Genomic DNA, 18,064 nt, shown 5'->3' on the forward strand with positions numbered 1-18,064 from the left:
GGTTGTCCCCCTCTCGCTCGTTGTGTGTTCTCTGCTCCCTTTGCCTGCCCCCCCTGCCCGTCTTAACCCTACTACCCCCGCTGTGCCTAAATGTCCCCCTTCACAAAATATGCATTATTTAGTTTTAGTCGAAATCAAGATGATAATAGTTGGCCTTTAATTCGATCAATATAAATTATTTGCCAACCACTCTCCCCCCATGGCTCTCACTCTCCCCCTCTACCCCCACTCTGGCTGACTCTTTTGCACTTTATGTCAATATACAATAGGTGAATTCCAATAAGTTTACACATGATTTAACCCTGCAATGTCTGCGTCATTTATTTGACTCTGTGTACTCATTTTGCATATGTAAACACAATTTGCATTGACTGACGGACTGATGATGACTAACTGACAACTGGAAATTTGGAATCGCCTGAGTGATGGATCTGACAATATGGATAATTGACTACGGATAATAGGACTGACGAGGTCCTTAAAACACAAATCGGACAGAAACTCAAACAAAATCAACAGCAATACACACACACTCACACACACACACACACACACACACACACACACACACACACTGGACCTTGGTCAATTGAAAAGCATTTTGTCCAAAATATTCGATTGATAAGTTTTACATGTATTTGATTTTGAAAATACTTTTAAATATTAAATTATTAATTATTGGTCTGCAAAAGGTAAGTAGACAATTTCAAATCTAAAAAAAAAAATGATTATACAATTATGCTAAATTATTATTTCAATTAATATGCTTGGATTGGTTGTTACAAAATTTGATCCATGAATTATCCAAACACAATTTAGAAGCAGAATATTTTTTATAAACATATATATAAAATTATAATGCACACTGTATTCATTACAATCGATTAAATATATGTATTTAGACATAGGCAAATCTAGTATAGTGAAAAGGGGTGTACTTGCCCTTAAAAGTATGCAATTGGCTGGAAAAGTAGAAGCCAGAAAATGCATATTCTAGAGGGCAAAGTTCCTCCTATGATGTAGATTATAGTTTTAAGGTTCATCGCCAATTTCATAGATTCAAAATCGAAATTGGATTCATTCTCATCTCAATTAATTTCAAACTTTATTGTGCTGCTATGCGAATGGGCAACCCATGAATTCAATGTTAACTCTCAATTAATGTAACTCACTCAAAATTATGCACGTCAAGTGGTTGAAATATTTGTGAATTAAGCCAAACCTTTTGGTATGTCAGACAATTAGTCTCAAGTTGAGGCACCACACGACAACATCATTATCATAAGCATTATCATTATTATTATTATTATAATGGACATAATTCACATAGTTAATGTCAAAAGCATCATCATTGGGATAAGTCCGAAGTTTGACCAGTTCAATGTCTTGTTCAATTCAAAGGAGATGCTTACTCATAATGGAATGGTTCATCGATTATTGCAAATCAAATATTATAGCAAGCTAAATGTGTAAAGGGTTTAAGTGTTTCCCTTGAACTTAATTAAAAGCCCAAAAGAATTTGGTGATTTCTTATGCAGACATGCTACATTTTTAATTTAAAAGAGATGCCTAAGCCAACCGAAGATGAAGTGAGACGCAGGATAGAAATACTTTAATTTTCTCTTAATTATTATAAATAGCCACGCCCTACAGAAGGCAGATGCTGATGCTGGCCCTTTTCATCGTTTCGTTACAATTGACATTAAATTTAACCAATTTTCCCCTGAGTATGTTTCAGCCCAGCACCCACTTACTCATTCTTTTCCATTTTCATAGGTTTCTCACGCAAAAGCTAAAGTCACACACACACACACACACGCAGTCATCAATGTATATATGACACCCTGGGGAATAAGAGTCACGACTTTTGCCAATACATAAAAAAAATGAAAGAAACACTGAGAACTTTCCCATGCGATAAAACATATGCTCATTGAGTGAGAGTATTGAAGTGGACAGCCAATGAAATATTATACCAAATGTAAAACCTGAGCTCTGTCAGACTCTGGGACTCTCCAACGGCCAATCGACCCAACAACTTCATTTTCAATGTGACTCAAATATACATATATACATTTTCATTGGTTATCCCCCTCACCCATCAAAAGTTTAAGAATTTTTCATTGCAAACGAATTAACTTGAACTTGATCAACTTTAATTCAATTATCTCTCTTCCTCTGCCCCCAAAAAAAAATCCAGAAAATTCATTCATACGCTTCATATGGTTTGATTCTAATTGTGATTAAACAACATTGGCCAAAAACGATTTAATTTTTCATTTAATTGCACAAAATTTCTTTGCACAATTGGTCAACATTCTAATTGGGGTAGAAAATGTCAACAATTAAATGCCAATAATGAAACAATGACAAACGAAAACAAAAGAACATAAAGATCTAAAATATATACAAAATTTTGTATAAATAAATGAAATTTAGCAGTGTTTTGAGTTTTGATTTTTACTATGGAAACTTCTTGCTTGTTGGTTTGTGGCATTTGTGGGATTTTGATCAATTAAAGTGGAACTACATGTCGTATGCGTAATCTATAATAAAATTCAAAGGAATTTTCTCTGTATCGATGCAATGAGGAGAGCTTCGTACCTAAAAGTTGAAATTAATTTAATCCGCTTGATTAAGTATACGCAACGTTTCACTGTCACAAACACACACATGCAGCTGCCCTTCAAACACACGCACACACACACACACAGACAGACATAATGGCAGCAGCCTCAATCAGATTATCGCCTCGAGTGCTAAATTATGGAGGACACACAGCATATCAATGGGCGTTGGATATATGTACATACATATGTATGTATATGGGTTCCTCCCAAAATAATTTTCACGTAACATTTCCTCATCAGGATGGGCAAACAACAGTTTTGATGAAAATTATGCCATCACACACTCATACCACCCTATTATTCTCCCTCTCTCTCTCTGTCTCTCTCTATCTATCTCATTGCATTTAGCCGTAAAAAAAAAAATTTGCACAAAGCGCACATCGAATCAAATCAATTCAACGTCAGCGCATTACACAAAAAATCATTTTCAAAAATATTGCTCAAATATCTGTAGGGAATGTATTTTTGCCCATTTTTGTCTGGGCTATTGGTATATGGTCCACTTTAATATCCCATTTAACCTAACGCAACAAAAAGAAAACAAAAAAAAACAGAAAATAAGGGAGAAGACCAAGAAAACCAAACCAAAAAAAAAAATGTCTATAAAAAAAATGGAGACTAAAGCAAACGAAAAGAAAGATTCTTTCGCACATCTAATAAAATTTATTTCCATATTCCGCAAAAATCCTTTTCCTTGTCCGTTGGTTTTTGGCAATGCCCTCTTTATTCCGGCGTAAAGTATATACATTCATATGTGTGTGTATGTGTGTGTGTGTGCGTATACAAATGTATATGCATATAGATGCCTTTTTCTTTGAATTTTTACAATTCCTTGTTCAGAATTCTGTTGCCACTTAGATTTTAGCATTTAGATAAGTAGAAGAAGTATTTCCGCTCACTTGTGCACACATGAACCCATATTTTCATTATGGTCGCTGCATCCCACAACGAGGGTTACTCAAATTCAAGTATGTTTGGGTGCAGACAGAAGTGAAACAAAGTATAGACCAGGAAAAAGGATCGTAGACTGTGACAGAGGCACATCATTTGGACTCCACTGGGCTGTGATAGAGTGCTAAGCCCTCAAACGTTAATGCAATTTCATGAGTGTACATGAGCTTAAAAATCTAAAATGAAATCGAATTTACTACTAATTAAAGGCAATTTATTTTCGATTCGATTTCTTGGATTTGTGGCCTAACCATGATCACTTCAAGCACACCTCGCATATCACTTGAACCATGTCAGCAGGCAGCGGCAACCGAAAATTTTGGTTGGATTGGGTTTGGTTTCGTTTTGGGCGTTGCATTTTCTCAATCTTCCACATCTTTCGGCCGCCACATCCTTGGCAAGGCACTTGCCATAACTGCATGCAATTTGGTAACAACTGCAATGCATATTTTCCCTGCCAGCTCACACACACACAGCACACGACTCCGAAAGGAGGCTAAGAAGACTAAGGACCCAGAGTGGCGGTTGGCAATGGGATGGGATAGGATGGGATGGGAGTGCCTTGAGTGGCGTTTTAGTGTTGCCATTTCTACACTCCTTCTTGGAGATGCTGTAGCAAAACAAGGCAAAAGGCAAACGAAGCGAATCATTGTGGTCTCGGTTATGGTTTTGGCCCTGAACCTGCTCTTGTTGATGTGTTGCTCCATTATTACATTAAAATGACTACCTTGGGAATTGGAAAAATGGCAAAGGGCCATATTTATTTATCAGCTTGACAAAAAGCCAGTAAAATGATGTTTTAATTCAAATTTAAAGAGTATCTTTGTGAAACCTTGACCTTCTCTATTTCCATTGAAATTTGATGAGACATCTCATTGTTCTATCTGTCAGCTGGTGCATTTTCATTTCATTTTCATTGTTGTTGTTATTGTTGTCGGGAAATTTCATAAAAATTAAGTAATACGAGTCCAAGCCAAGAGTGCGGGTGGCAGGATCTTGGCTTCTCCAAACTCCAAACTCCAACCTCCAACCTCCAACCTCCATTCTCATTGCTCCATTAAGAGGCTGGCAGTAATGGAAAAACTGCCATTTCCGCCAGGCGCGCAACTCATGCATGTCAGAAGTAAGCGCCGCTAGAAGGGGAGGGGAGGGGAGGGCACACCAAGAATGTGTAGGATGTTGGGCTAAAGCAATAGAAAAGAGAAGAAGACAAAATGGCTTATCTGTCGAGCTAAAGGAGAAAATCTGAAGCAGAGACCCATAGTCATCCTCCTGTCATGCATTTGGAAAGTGCAATATTTTATTTGTGCAAGTGAGAGAAGCGAATTCCCCACAAGGATACGCGAATAGAACACTGGCAAAATACAAAAAAAAAAAACAAAAAAAAGGAATAACATGTTTTTTCCTCTTAACATTCATATATTGAAACCAACTCTAGTTGATCGATAAGATCGATAACTGATTATATAGAAGAGAAACCAGAAGAAATATTTGATCGTATCTAACTTTCTTTTTAGCCATTTTAGGGCTGTTTGTTGGGCGTGACTAGGGCATTGGCTTTAACTTAGACAGCCTGTAATAAGTAACTTACATGCTCACATCAATTTCCTTAGATTTGCAGTTTCTCTCTCGGCCAATCTGGCAATTCTTCTTCATCTGGACACTCATTGCAATGGCAAAATGAAATGAAATGAAATAAATCAAGCTGAACTGCAGCAACGCAAAAGCAACAACCATGGCCATAAAATAATACCAAGACAGTTGCCAAGACAACTCTCACGAGGAATACCGAATCCTACTCAACTTGGCCAGAGAATGTGTGATGGGCAAAGTGAAAAGCTTCAACGCTTAATGCGAAATGAAATGCTTTCAGTTTAACTTAACACGTGGGTGGCTCTGGCTCTGGCTCCTTCTCTGGCTCAGCGTTTCCGTGTCTGGATATCCATAGCCAAAGCCTCGGAATGGATATGAGCATGCATACATATATAGATACGATAGAGGCAAGGGGCATGGGCATGGCCTTGCATTGCATTGACATTTAATGATGCGTCTTTTCAATGCACTTTGGTCATTCTGTCAGTTCCTCAATTGGCGGCTCATTCATTCAGTTTGGTAAATCAACCAACTTGATTATTTTCTGTTGCTGCTTTTTCCTTTAACTTACCATAGAGAAGACCTAGGAAACTCAATTCATTCTCCTAATTAAACGGAAGCCCCATGAAAAACAGACTTTTTTGTTGTTGTTCTTGTTTTTTTTTTGCACATAATTAAAAAAAAAGAGAAAAGAAAGCACCAACAAAATTTAAATTGCTTTTCTTCATGTTAGTTATTTTCTCTAAATATGAGCATAAACCAAAAAAGTCTGTAGAACTTTCTATACTCTATGAAGCAAAGTCGTCTAAAAATGTGAAAAAAGTCAAAAACTATAACTGATAAAAAGTCATTCATTCCTTTCACAAAGTGTATACAAATTGTACAATAAACAAGAATAATATTGTTGAATTGCTGATATTGCTATTTGTCTTCGGTTTATGCCCCAATTTTGGAAACTTTTTTTTTGTTTTCCTCTCGAAACTTTAATACTCGTATGTCAATATAAGTAAACAGAAAATTTGGTTATTGCCCATGGGGGGTATAAGGAAATATTATTTTTGAATTGCGAGGCAATCAATTTTTGGTTTCCATTGTTGTTAGCCAACAACATTCATCAAGTGCAGATGTGAGATCCTGCCTCCTGCCTCCTTCCCTCCGCCTTTGCCACCAACATCTAATCATTCTTTTGACTGGTTTTGGCTTTTTCTGTTTAATCTTCTTAGTTCTCTGCATTTCGGCTTACAATTGGCTTGGCTTGGCTTAACTTGGCGATTATCTGCAAAATCCATATGTACGCATGTTAATTTAACAAATTGCCCCTTAGGTTATGCCAAGCAAAGTCGAAAGGATCCGAAAAAGCGCACACCCATACAAACACAAGCGCACGTACAGCCCCAGTTGAGGTGAGGTAAGGAAAAAAAAGAGGCAAAAAAAACCCCAAAAATTCCAATTAAACAAATGTCAAAGTTTTCCAGTGCCCCGTTCTTTTTCTGTCCGTCCGGACTGACTGACTGTCTGTCTGTCTGTTTTCAGTCGGTTCTGTTCTATCGTTCTTCCACTCATCACAGTTCCATATGCAAAAAAAAAAAAAGTAAGAAAAAAATTAGACAAAAAGTCGAAAAGTCAGTCATGCGTTAGAATAAACTTTCCCCCCCACTTTTATGCACACGTGTCGAGTGTTTGGAATACTTCAAATTAGAAAAATGTATATATCGAAAAAAATCAGTACTTTAACACTCTTTCTAGATGTTAACTTTCTATATACCCTTTCTATATAAATGAGTGCTTTAACTGGCATCAAAATTCATAGAATTTTCCATATACTCTCTCTCTCTCTCTGTAAATAAATTGTTGTTGGGCCAGAGATTGAAGGATTTTGCAGTTGTTTTCAATCAAAACTGAATCTATGGCCAATTAAAAATAAATTTTTATGAAATCATAAAAACGAAAGCCTTGAAAAAACTCAAATTATTTGAAGCAACAGCAGCCAATTAAGTTGAAACAAGGCGAAAACGAAATTCTCTACATTTAGGTAGAGACGAAAGGTGGCAAGAGGTGGAAGGTGAAAGGGACTAGAGACTAGGGACTAACTAAAACTAGTTGAGGGAATAAAAATCTGTTTGCGGTTAGATTATATATCATATACAGAGACAGAGACAGGTCTGTATATGACAACAGCAACAACAACATCAACTGAATCATCAAGTTGAAACAATCAAGCCACCTGCCGTCCAAAAGTCAACAGTTTTCTCAACGTGCAGAAAAACTAATTTAAATAGCTTGAAATAGGCAAAATCTGCCACCATATGGCTGGTGTGTGTGTGTGTGTGTGTGGGTTTGTGTGTGTGATATGAGTGGCTGAAAGGGAGGAAGGGGAAGAGCAGGGCAGAGACCAGGAGCCACAGAAATCCGAACTTAATTAAAGCAAATTTTTGATAACCACTTGCCAGACATTTGACAAAAAAAAGTCCGACTATGCTCACAATATTTGAATACCTAGCACAGAGAAAATTTTACCATATCGTTAGCAAGTGCGTAAATACCGCATGCAAAATGGAACACCATCACAGGGTATTTTGATGTGAAATATTTTTGGCAAGCCAAAGTATTCCATGCCATTTAGGCAAACCACAAAGTACCAGAAGAAACAGTAAAAGCAAAAGCCAAACGGAAGAACCAGCAGGACGACTTGATGTTGGCCGTCATCAGCAGGGCCCAAAGCCCCAGGACACGCCCCCTCACACTGACCGAGCACTCCAGGCGTTTAAAGGAATTAAAGAAATTATTGCACAACATTTAAACAATTACATTGCATAGCAAATTTGATTTTAAAATAAATAACTAATGTAGAATTGTTTGCATTCTTTTAGGCTTTGTTGAATGCAAAACAAATTGAAACAAAAGCAATCAATAATTGCAGAAGATATTGCTTGGTCAGCCAGAATTTCTTTCGATTAAATGTCTCTGCTCTATCTATCTCCTTCTCGCTCGGGTAACTCTCTTTCTCTTTCCATGTCTTTTCGTCCTCTTGGTTATCGTTTTGGTTTGTCTCAATTTTTGCTTTTTCATTGGCTTGCAATATTACTTTTATGATTATTATGACGATTATTGTTATGTCGCATTATGTCAACGGCTTGGGCGGAGAGCCAGAGCACCAGCCAGGACCCGCCAGGACCAGCCAGGACCAAGAGAACAAAAAGATAAAACCAACAAAACAGCTTAGAATGAGGCAGCAGAAAGAAGAAGGGGAGAATGTAACCAGAGAAAGAATTTATATGCATTTCATTATTGGGGCAAAAAAAAAAAAAAGCTATGTACATTTCTAATCTAAACTTTAACTATGTGTTATCGTTTGATATAATCGATTATTTATCAAGATTTTAAATTAAATCAATGTCCTTAGAAAGTGTGTGTGTTTAATTTTTAAAGCTCTTAGTTTCAAACTATAAAAAAGCAATGAGAAATCTTTGTCTTTACTCTTTTTTAATTGCTATTCTCGAAGAAAAGCAATAAAATATCGATAGATTCTTAGATGCAATCGATTTTAAATGGGCGTCTAAATGGGCAGTAAAATATAACTTGTCTTTACATTTCCATTGGATATATAATTATGTGACATATAGAAAACTGAACTTCAAACAAAATCTGTAGTTTGCTGTGAATAGTTATCATACATATATATAAAATCTGCTTATTATTTATTTATGTGAAACGTAAAGTAGATACTTTTGATTTAGTTGGCTTGCATGAGCTGCACCTCCATTTTCTCTTTCTATCTGTCTCTCTCTCTCTCTCTCTCTCTCTCTCTCTCTGTCTGTCGCTTTCTTTGTATCTATCTACACATCACACAAACTATCACAATGTCAATCTATTTGGCACATTTTGAATTAGAAAGTAGCAAACTGGTAGTAGATTTTTGCTTTACATTTACTTACAAGTCTATGTTTGACCTTGGTCAATTTTTCTTCTCTATACTTTTTTTCCTCTCTCTATCTCTCTATTTTCTTTGTCTGTCTGTCTCTCTCTCTCTCTCTCTCTCTTTCCTTCTCTTTCTCTCTGTTTTTGTTTTTCTCTCTGTTTCTTTCTCTTTGTTCTTCTATGTGCTTCTAACCAACAGGATGTGCCCGCTGCCTTGAGCAATGGCGTCTTTCATATTGATTCCTTTCTGCTGGATGCACCAAAGAGTGCAATATTCGTGGGATTGCATAATGATTTCATATGCGATTTCGATTACCAACTGGACGACGATAATGATCATAGACCACAGTCAATTGAAGATTTGGACAGAATTCACAGTAATCTCAATTCGCCAAATGTCACACAAATGCAACAGCATATAGAACACTTAGATATAGAGGAGAATGAAATCGATGACGACGAGGACATTGAAGAGGATGATGATGAAGTGGATGATGAAGTGGAAAATCGAAATTTCGTAACTTGTGATTACAGTCGTAGGCATTTAGGTACTGAGGAAATCGATATGGATCAAGATGATGGCATTGGTTTCAGTTGTGACAGCGATAGCCTTACCATAGAAGAGGCTGATGAGGAAGAAGCAGAGGAGGAGGAGGAGGATGAGGAGGAGGAGGACGAGCAGCAGGAAGAGGAAGAAGAGGAGGATGAGACTGAAGAGGAGCAACGACAGCAAAATAAAAATGCCTTCAATAGACAATGCCGCCTGCCCACAACGGGCAGTCTTCAGTCTAGTAATTCAACAACCAGCTCAATGCAATGCAGCAGCAATGGACCACCAGCAGGCACTGCAGTCAGTTGCTCATCGACATCGATTGAAATGGATGTGATACCCAGTCTAACACCACCACCGCCGCCGTCGATGACCACCAAACCATCGAATCGAACGATTCAGAGACAGCATAGAACACACACCACGCACTCCTTGTCATTTTTTCATAACATCGTTTAAAAGAAAAGAATTCGAAATCACGTTTCACTGTGGCCTCACAGTCTCTCCACTCACCTACCCATTAACGGGGCCCATAAACGTGTCCTCAAGTATTCGTGTTAGCCTGACCACAACTTACGTTCGAGGGGAAATGAATTAATTAAAGTTAACATTCAAATATGTAGCGCCAAAAATGTTGCAATTGAAAATTATACTTAAGCTCGATAATGATCTGAAAAGATATATATATATATACAAGCCATACTTATGCATAGGTAGAGAAAAAGTCAAAAATTTATTAACCTTATCAAATGCATTTACTCAAAATTAAGAGATAGCTACACACACACACACACACACAGTCAGGTCATTGAAAAGGTTCTCAGAACTGTCAGTTTCTTGACAGATTATCCTTTTCAAAACAAAGGACTTTTTACCTTCAAGTTTGCATAGTCTGTTGTCATGTTGCAAAAAGGTTAAGCAGAAGTTACTCGTACAGTGAATAAACTGTTTGAAAGAGTTTCTCAAAGGCAACAAAACAAAGAAAACACATTTTAAACCCAATCTTGCCAATCCAATTCAATCCATTAGTCTTCCGCTTAGTAAATTGGAAATTTCCATTTTTCATTCAACAAGAAACACAATCACCAAATGAATGTAATATTATTATAAGAATATACATATTAATATAAATGCATCTAGCAAGAAATTGAAATCAAAATCAAATTCGAAATGGAAATAAAAACCAAATTACGACATGAAATTGAGAATGAAAGCAAGCGAATAAAAATTATAATGAACTTTATATATATCTACTATTTGTTCGTCATTTCTTATACTAATAATACTAGTTTTTTTTTTTTTTTTTTTTTTTGCACGAACCAATGAAATGCTTAGTAATCGAGAAAATGATAGAATGATAGAATGAGAGAAATGGAAAGAAAGAAGAATAAACAAGCAAGGTGCATTTAATATTTGACTTATTTCATGCTATTATAAATTGTAATCTGGTCGACGACAAGGGGGGTGGGCGTGGGCGAGGGAGATTGCCCTTAAAAGTGGAATCGGTAAATAGAAAATGGATACTTTACTATTCCTATATATATATATATATATATATTTGTGTGCATTTTTATTGCTATCCAGCTTCTGTTCAGCCAGGAGATCTATGTATGAGAGTGAGAGCTAAATTTTCTGGCTTAATTTGGTTTTTTTATTATGGCCTTCGCTGTTCTTTACTTTTGTCCTCAACCTAACCAACTACTTACATATAATCCAGATGTGAAGCCAAGAAAAAGAAAAAAAAAAACACCTGAACAAATTTATTCTCCACCCTGATTGCTTCTTATTCTTCCTATGTATATACATCACAACATACATATACATATATATTTTTGGTCGTTTTATTTGGTTTTGATTTTGCGCCCCATTGCATCGAGTATGATTCTTATTTTTCTTTTGCAGGAACATATACGTGAGTCCAAGGAGAGTAAACTTGATGAAATGGGTCGCCATTCGAAGGGTCGCTCCCGCGAGAATATATCAAGGTACGTAACATACACATATAAATCGATTTAAGATTCATTAAGCTGCATTGTGAACGCTTCAGTGATAAATTGAAATTCACCACCGCCAATTCAGATTATTAATGATGATTTCATGATAATGATGCGAACAAAAAAAACAAGAGTGAGAGAGAAAACGCAGCCAGACAAAAATCATTGAAAAGTTCTGAAAAATATGTTTAACGATAAAACAAAGCCCACAATTTTAATACTGATTATATTTAAAGCAATGTTTTATTTAAAGCCACTTAAAAAAAAAATAAAACTGCTTAGTTAAGAGATAAGAAAGGGCAAAAACAGACGAAACAGAGATTCTTAGCAAGAAGCAAAAAGGACTCAAATATGAGTTGAGCTTAACGCCTTTTCTTTTTGTGGCATACTTCTGGGCTGTAGCGTCATATTTGCATTTTTCTCGCTAGTTTTTTAGCCGGAAAGTAGCTAAAAACAGTTTAGTTTTGTAGTAGAAAATTACGCATACGACTAGTATTACATTGATTGAGGCATCAAATAGTTGATCTTAATGAAAAAAAAACGATATAAAGTGTCTGAAAATCAGCAAATTAGCTTTTAACCAATTATGATAAACTTATAATCGTTTTAATTAGGTTTTGCCCCTTGTAGAGAATTCTCTAAGTAACTTTCGTAATCGATGAGGTCCTAAATAAATTACAATTAATTGACCTCTTAACACTCTTTTTCAATATCAAAAACGACAACAAAAAAAAAAAAAAACAACAAACAGGCAAAAACATTCACAGACCTCATTACAAATACTCGATGACGTCTCGAATCGTTATTATCGCGAAGCTATACCCATGTCGACACAATCGAGCAAAGCCGATTTCAAGGAAAAGGAGCACAGCATTCTACGCCGTCATCCGGACATGGCCCAAACAAGTCTTAGTGGCAATGGCGGTGGCGGTTGTGCCATCGACGATGGCGAATCATCCTCCACCACAACGGCCACGCACGAGATGATGACAAAGGCGGCCATGTCGTCAGTACCGGTTAATACCGCCTGTGATATGGGCTGTCAAACGAGGTGAGTCTCACTCACTCTTATGCTCCGCATGTTCACTTCTTTTTGCGTAAGAGTTTTGGTATTATGTGGATACGAAGCTAGACACAAGTTCCTGTTACACCCATTCCCCCACACCCATTCTCCCGCTCCCGTTTCCAATTCCTGCCATTCCTTGTCGTTGTTAGCATATGCGTTGAGTCAAATAGATGTGCCAATTGCCGACAGAAAACACTGTGTAAAAACAATAACAATGTGGATAAACGGGGGGAAGTAGGCAGACGAATGCTGTCTCTGGTTCTCCTGATAGTGGGGACAGATTGAAGGCATGCTACAAAACCGGCGCCTGACTTTGCCTCGCGTACATATAACGCAACGGAACGCAACGCAACGCAACGCAACGCAACGAAACGAAACACAACACAAATCGATGCAAATATTTGTATTTGCATTTGTCTGTCTTTATTGGAGAGACATAGAGAGCAACATACTCGTACCATATACCATACTTAATATTGTATATTGAAGCAGGACAGTTTGATGGGGGGGTGGGGGGGTGACAAGGATGAATCGCGCGTGTAGGCAAAATGAACGACAATCCGTTTACATGACAAATAGTTGTAGTGTGTGCCCTTCTTAGCAATAGTCGCAGTCATTGTGAAAGCAGCAAAAATTTTACAATAAAGACTTGACAGTTTGAATGACATGTACATACATACACTGAGAAAATAACTTACAGAATGGCCCTCCAATTGAAACCCAATTGAAAGGAAACTAAAGAATTAAGAACTGCATTTTTTAAAGTGTATGTAGAGGAAATCGTATTAAATTAATATCTATGTTGGCTTTACAGCTTTATAATAAAGATTGACAATTGATTGACAGCTATCCCTTTTTATTACCCCCATCCCCATCCCCTTCCCCTTCCTCTTTCCACTGTATATATGTACATATATCCTCCACCTTTGCGTAGAGAAATATTTCGATACTCCTCACACGTTTTTTGTATCTACTGTCTCTTTCATTTCTGTGATCCACAGGGAATCACTATTTGCCAACAGCCCCGGCATTGGCGGTGGAATGGGAGGAATAGGAGTGGGTAGGACAACATCGCTAATGAGACAAAAGTCCAGCTCATCCTCGCAGGGAAGCGGCGGAGCTGTTGGCTCAATGCCACCGCCGCCGCCGCGTTTCTTTTCGACATTTGGCTATGATCAGCAGGCATCATCGCCATCAGTTGGCCAAATGACGTTGCCGCAGGAGACACCGCCGCCTCCGGGAGCGGCAACAATGCTGTTGGGCACCTTGCATCGCCGCAGCATGCAGCCGACGACAACGGCAACGCCGCCGCCGCCTTTGCAGCATCATTCACATCAAGAGGCCATGGAGCTAGAGGAGCGGCACAGTGGTCATCAGCGTTCACACTATGGTCTCTTAGTGACTCCGATGGGTAAGCCATCGGTGTTACCTCAGCAGGAGATATGTCATCACCATCATCAGCATCAGCAGCAACAGCAACAGCAGCAGCAGCAGCGCATGCATCATGGACATACGACGTTGCCCGCCCATCAGAGATTGCCAGCCATGAAGGCACAGGCTCAGGCTCATGCCCATGGACAGTCACAGGGACAGTCACAGTCACAGGGACAGGGACAGGGACAGAGTCATGGACCGGGCCCTGGACAGACAAACATTTTGTCCGGCAATAAGCAGCAAAAGAACGAGGAGTCTAAAGTATTCATCGACATACGGAATTCAGCGCCAGACGTGATTATCATGACGTCCCATTGACATTTAAGGATTGCCCGCCAATCAGCAACCGCAACAACAACAACAACAACATCCATGACCAAAAACAACGAAAAAGCGAACAACGAGAAGAACAACAGGAACCACGGCAACTGGAACAACAAGAGGACAATGGCCAACATATTAACCGCAGGCACTATTGTGCAACGACACCGTTGCATCGTGTCGCAATCAGACACGGAAAGGTCCTCCTCGCCAGCAATTCCTTGCATCCTTTGTCAACTCCGCTGCCACCATGCACATCCTGTAAGCATTCAGCTGCATTTTTAATACCCAGCACAGAATCTGTGTCCATAGAATTGTGGGTATATTTATTGAAGCAAAACTGCAAAGAATTTGCAGCCTGATGATAATTATAATGGAGAGTATCCTTAAAGTCGGTGCTTTTATATTCTTTACCTTTGTGTTTGCCTTAAATTGTAGTTGAAAGTCCCATAAAGATATATATATACAGGAAATTGACAAAAAGAAGAAACAAAAAAAAACTCCTCAAAAAAAGTATAAATTGTATCGAGAACTCTAATTTCAATTTAAACGTGAAAACGAAATGAAAATGCATTCATTCAGTTACTTTCTGCTCTCCCCCTCTCTCTATCTCTCTCTCTCTCTCTCTCTCGCTCTCTCTGTCTCTGTTTCTGAAATTGATGTAAGGCAAAGAGGAATAAATAAATTTAATATATAATCATTAAGCGCCAGCAGACATGAGGAAATTACGAAAACGAAATGAAAAATCATGTATGAAATGAAAATGTGGTGGAGGTGGGGGGGGGGACCGAGAAAAACTCATTCGTACGAACGTGAAAATCACTTAAAAACTATTTTCACGCAAATTGCTGTGGGAAAAAAAGGGGAAAAGGGGGGCGGCAAGGTGGACGTGGGAGTTAACATCGACTGAGACCACACAAGAGAGCGCGTGCCTGTGATGGATGGACTTTGGACTGGTCTCGCGACTCATCGTCCACGTTTGTAATGCATGTAAATGAAGAAGTTTCAGTACCCCCTCTCCCCGCCCACCACTTGGAGGGAGATATAAAAATAACAAAACAAGGACGACAAGAAAAATGAAAAATGTGGGGGGAACAAAACAAGGGGAGATGGTGGTGCTGGTGGTGGGGAGGGTGAAACAGGCCAGCCGGACAACAATGTCCTGGTGCATGTTGTTCATACGACACGTTGTCAACGGTCTGCTTAGTGTCTGGCTGTGCCATTGTCGTCACTTTCCTCTCTCTCTCTCTCGCGCTTTTCTTCTTCACCATATCTATCTATAACGGTATGTGTGCAGTGCGTGTATATGTATTTGTATGTGTGTGTGTGAAGGCTTTCTCATTGTTTTTGGTGAAAACTTCACAGTGTCTTCTGTTTGCCAGCCTCTGCTGGAGCATGTCCAGAACCAGAACCAAAAGCCCTCTGACCAACCATCTCTCAGCCATCGCATGTGTGTGTGTGTGTGTGTGTGTGTAAAACTACAACTGGAACAGTTCTTGCAAATTCAACTGCAAAGGGGCTGGACAATGGCAAAGCCCAAACTCAAACCGAAACCAAACCACCATCTTCTTGTTTGCTCTACATGACTAACTTAACAATTACATAATGCTGCAGATGAAACCAGTGTGGCGAGTAACTATTGGAGAGGCGACACATGTGCTATTACAAAGAGTATTATGCTTTCACATTAAACACTTACAAGCCAACACACACACCCACTCATATGTGTATATATTTTTCTACTGAATTTCAACTTTTCATATATTCTTGCTCAATTTAGGAAACAATATTCGTTTCTTTTTATCTATTATTTGTTTACATTATTTTCGACTCGATTCGATATGAATTTCTTTTTAGTTTTTGCCAAAAGAGAAAACTTTCTAGCCATTTGATTGACACACTTTTATGCATTAGTTAGTGCCGCATTGCAGTTTTATTTGAATGTCACACATACATATACATAAATGTATATGTATTTTGTTGATTGTTTGTGGTAGATACAAAAAAAATAGTCCACCTATTTTTCAGTTTCTCGGTTTGGGGTCGCCTCAAAGGCAATTGAAAATCAATTTTTAATTCAATTGGTTAGATTAGCAAAAAAAAAAAACCAGCAGTCATTCCCTTTTTCAACACTTTGTTAACAAACTTTGTCTGATAACTCAACTCAAGTTCTTCCAAATCTGTGGGCACACAATTAGCATGGTCATCGTAATGCAATGAGTTGGGGGGCAAAAAGTGTGAGTTCGGATGTCTCTCTATGCCATGGGAGGACAGGTTAAATATGGCCCCAGCCACACACACACACACACACAGAGCTGTGCGTCCAAAAATGACAATGAAATTGATGATGATGAGCATGAGAATGATATGGATGATGAGGTGGTTGGGTAAGACAAAGAAAACCCAATTTGATTGATTGAATTGGAAGCGCAACGACAGCGATGAGTTGCCCAACTCGACCTCGGCAAAACAGAAAAAATCTCTCTCTCTCTCTCTCTCTCTCTAGGTAATGGCGTTAAGCGCACTTGCAATTCAGATTACATGAAACATTTTTGTGGCAAACTACTTGGCGAAGAGGAAGAGTTCATTTGGATGATTAACACTTGACCCTTGTCATAGAAACTGAAAGCCAAAAAGTCAAGTAGATGATTGTCACTGATTTGTTAGCAATGACACAGGGCAATCTTCAGGCTAACAAAGAGCTCATTAATGGCATAAAAATATTAACAGAATTTTGCATTATTTATTTTTCACCCACACACACACACACACACACACACACACACACACACACACAAAGAGTATATAGTAGTTTGTGGCAAACTACTTATTCTACAAACTACATATTCTTACAATTCTATTTACTTTCAGTTTGGCATGAGTGTATAAAGTGGTAAAGGCGCTAGTTGAATTTACCGTTAAACACAAAAGAAAACCCAAAACAAAATAAAAAGAATCATTAAAATAAAATTCAAAAGTTTAAAACTTACAAAAAAAAAACCAAAACAAAACAAAACAAATAATGTATTGTATAGAAAGGAGAGACAACAAAACTTTAGCAGTTTTGATGTTTGTATACCCTAGTAAATTCATTTGTTTATAAACAAATAAAACTTCATTTAATTGGGCAACGCAAAATACACAATTTACTCTACATAGAAATGGACTAAATCAAAAAAAAAGGTCCATAAATTTATTTACAAATAGTTACTTCAACTTTTCATTTGTTACACGGATATTTCTCAAGAATTTGGTGGATCATATTTTAAGACGTTTTAGTATTAGACAAGGCTCTAACAACTTTTGGACGACATATTAATATGGATATAGGCGGTGACATTGCCCCTTAAAGTATGCAATAGGCTGAAAAAGTTCAACAAATTCATCATTTTTTATACGAGTTGTAACTTAAATATTGTCTTTACAAAACAATCGAAATTAGGCGAATTCTTGGCCTCCTTGAAAGGGCAAAGGTAATCCTCCTACGAAACTACTAACCCAACAAGACAAAAGTCATTAACCAATTCTAAATTTCCTAATACTACATTTTATTTAAGCCCATTTTGCAAACGGTTATGGTATCATAAACGATGACTTGTTCTTAAAT

General features: G+C 37.9%; 1 protein-coding gene across 1 annotated transcript in view; it reads left to right on the plus strand.

Moving 5' to 3' along the window:
• LOC6641167 overlaps positions 1 to 14,916 on the plus strand; it is a 73,131-nt gene extending 58,215 nt beyond the window's left edge. The window contains exons 10-12 of the mRNA XM_023175176.2: positions 11,545 to 11,627; positions 12,388 to 12,687; positions 13,704 to 14,916. Coding sequence (XP_023030944.1) covers positions 11,545 to 11,627; positions 12,388 to 12,687; positions 13,704 to 14,454 — 1,134 coding nt within the window. The 3' untranslated portion in view covers positions 14,455 to 14,916. The remainder of the gene's footprint in view (positions 1 to 11,544; positions 11,628 to 12,387; positions 12,688 to 13,703) is intronic.
• Positions 14,917 to 18,064: the final 3,148 nt, after the last annotated feature.

The sequence above is a fragment of the Drosophila willistoni genome (assembly GCF_018902025.1).
Source record: "Drosophila willistoni isolate 14030-0811.24 chromosome XL unlocalized genomic scaffold, UCI_dwil_1.1 Seg141, whole genome shotgun sequence".
NCBI lineage: Eukaryota > Metazoa > Arthropoda > Insecta > Diptera > Drosophilidae > Drosophila > Drosophila willistoni.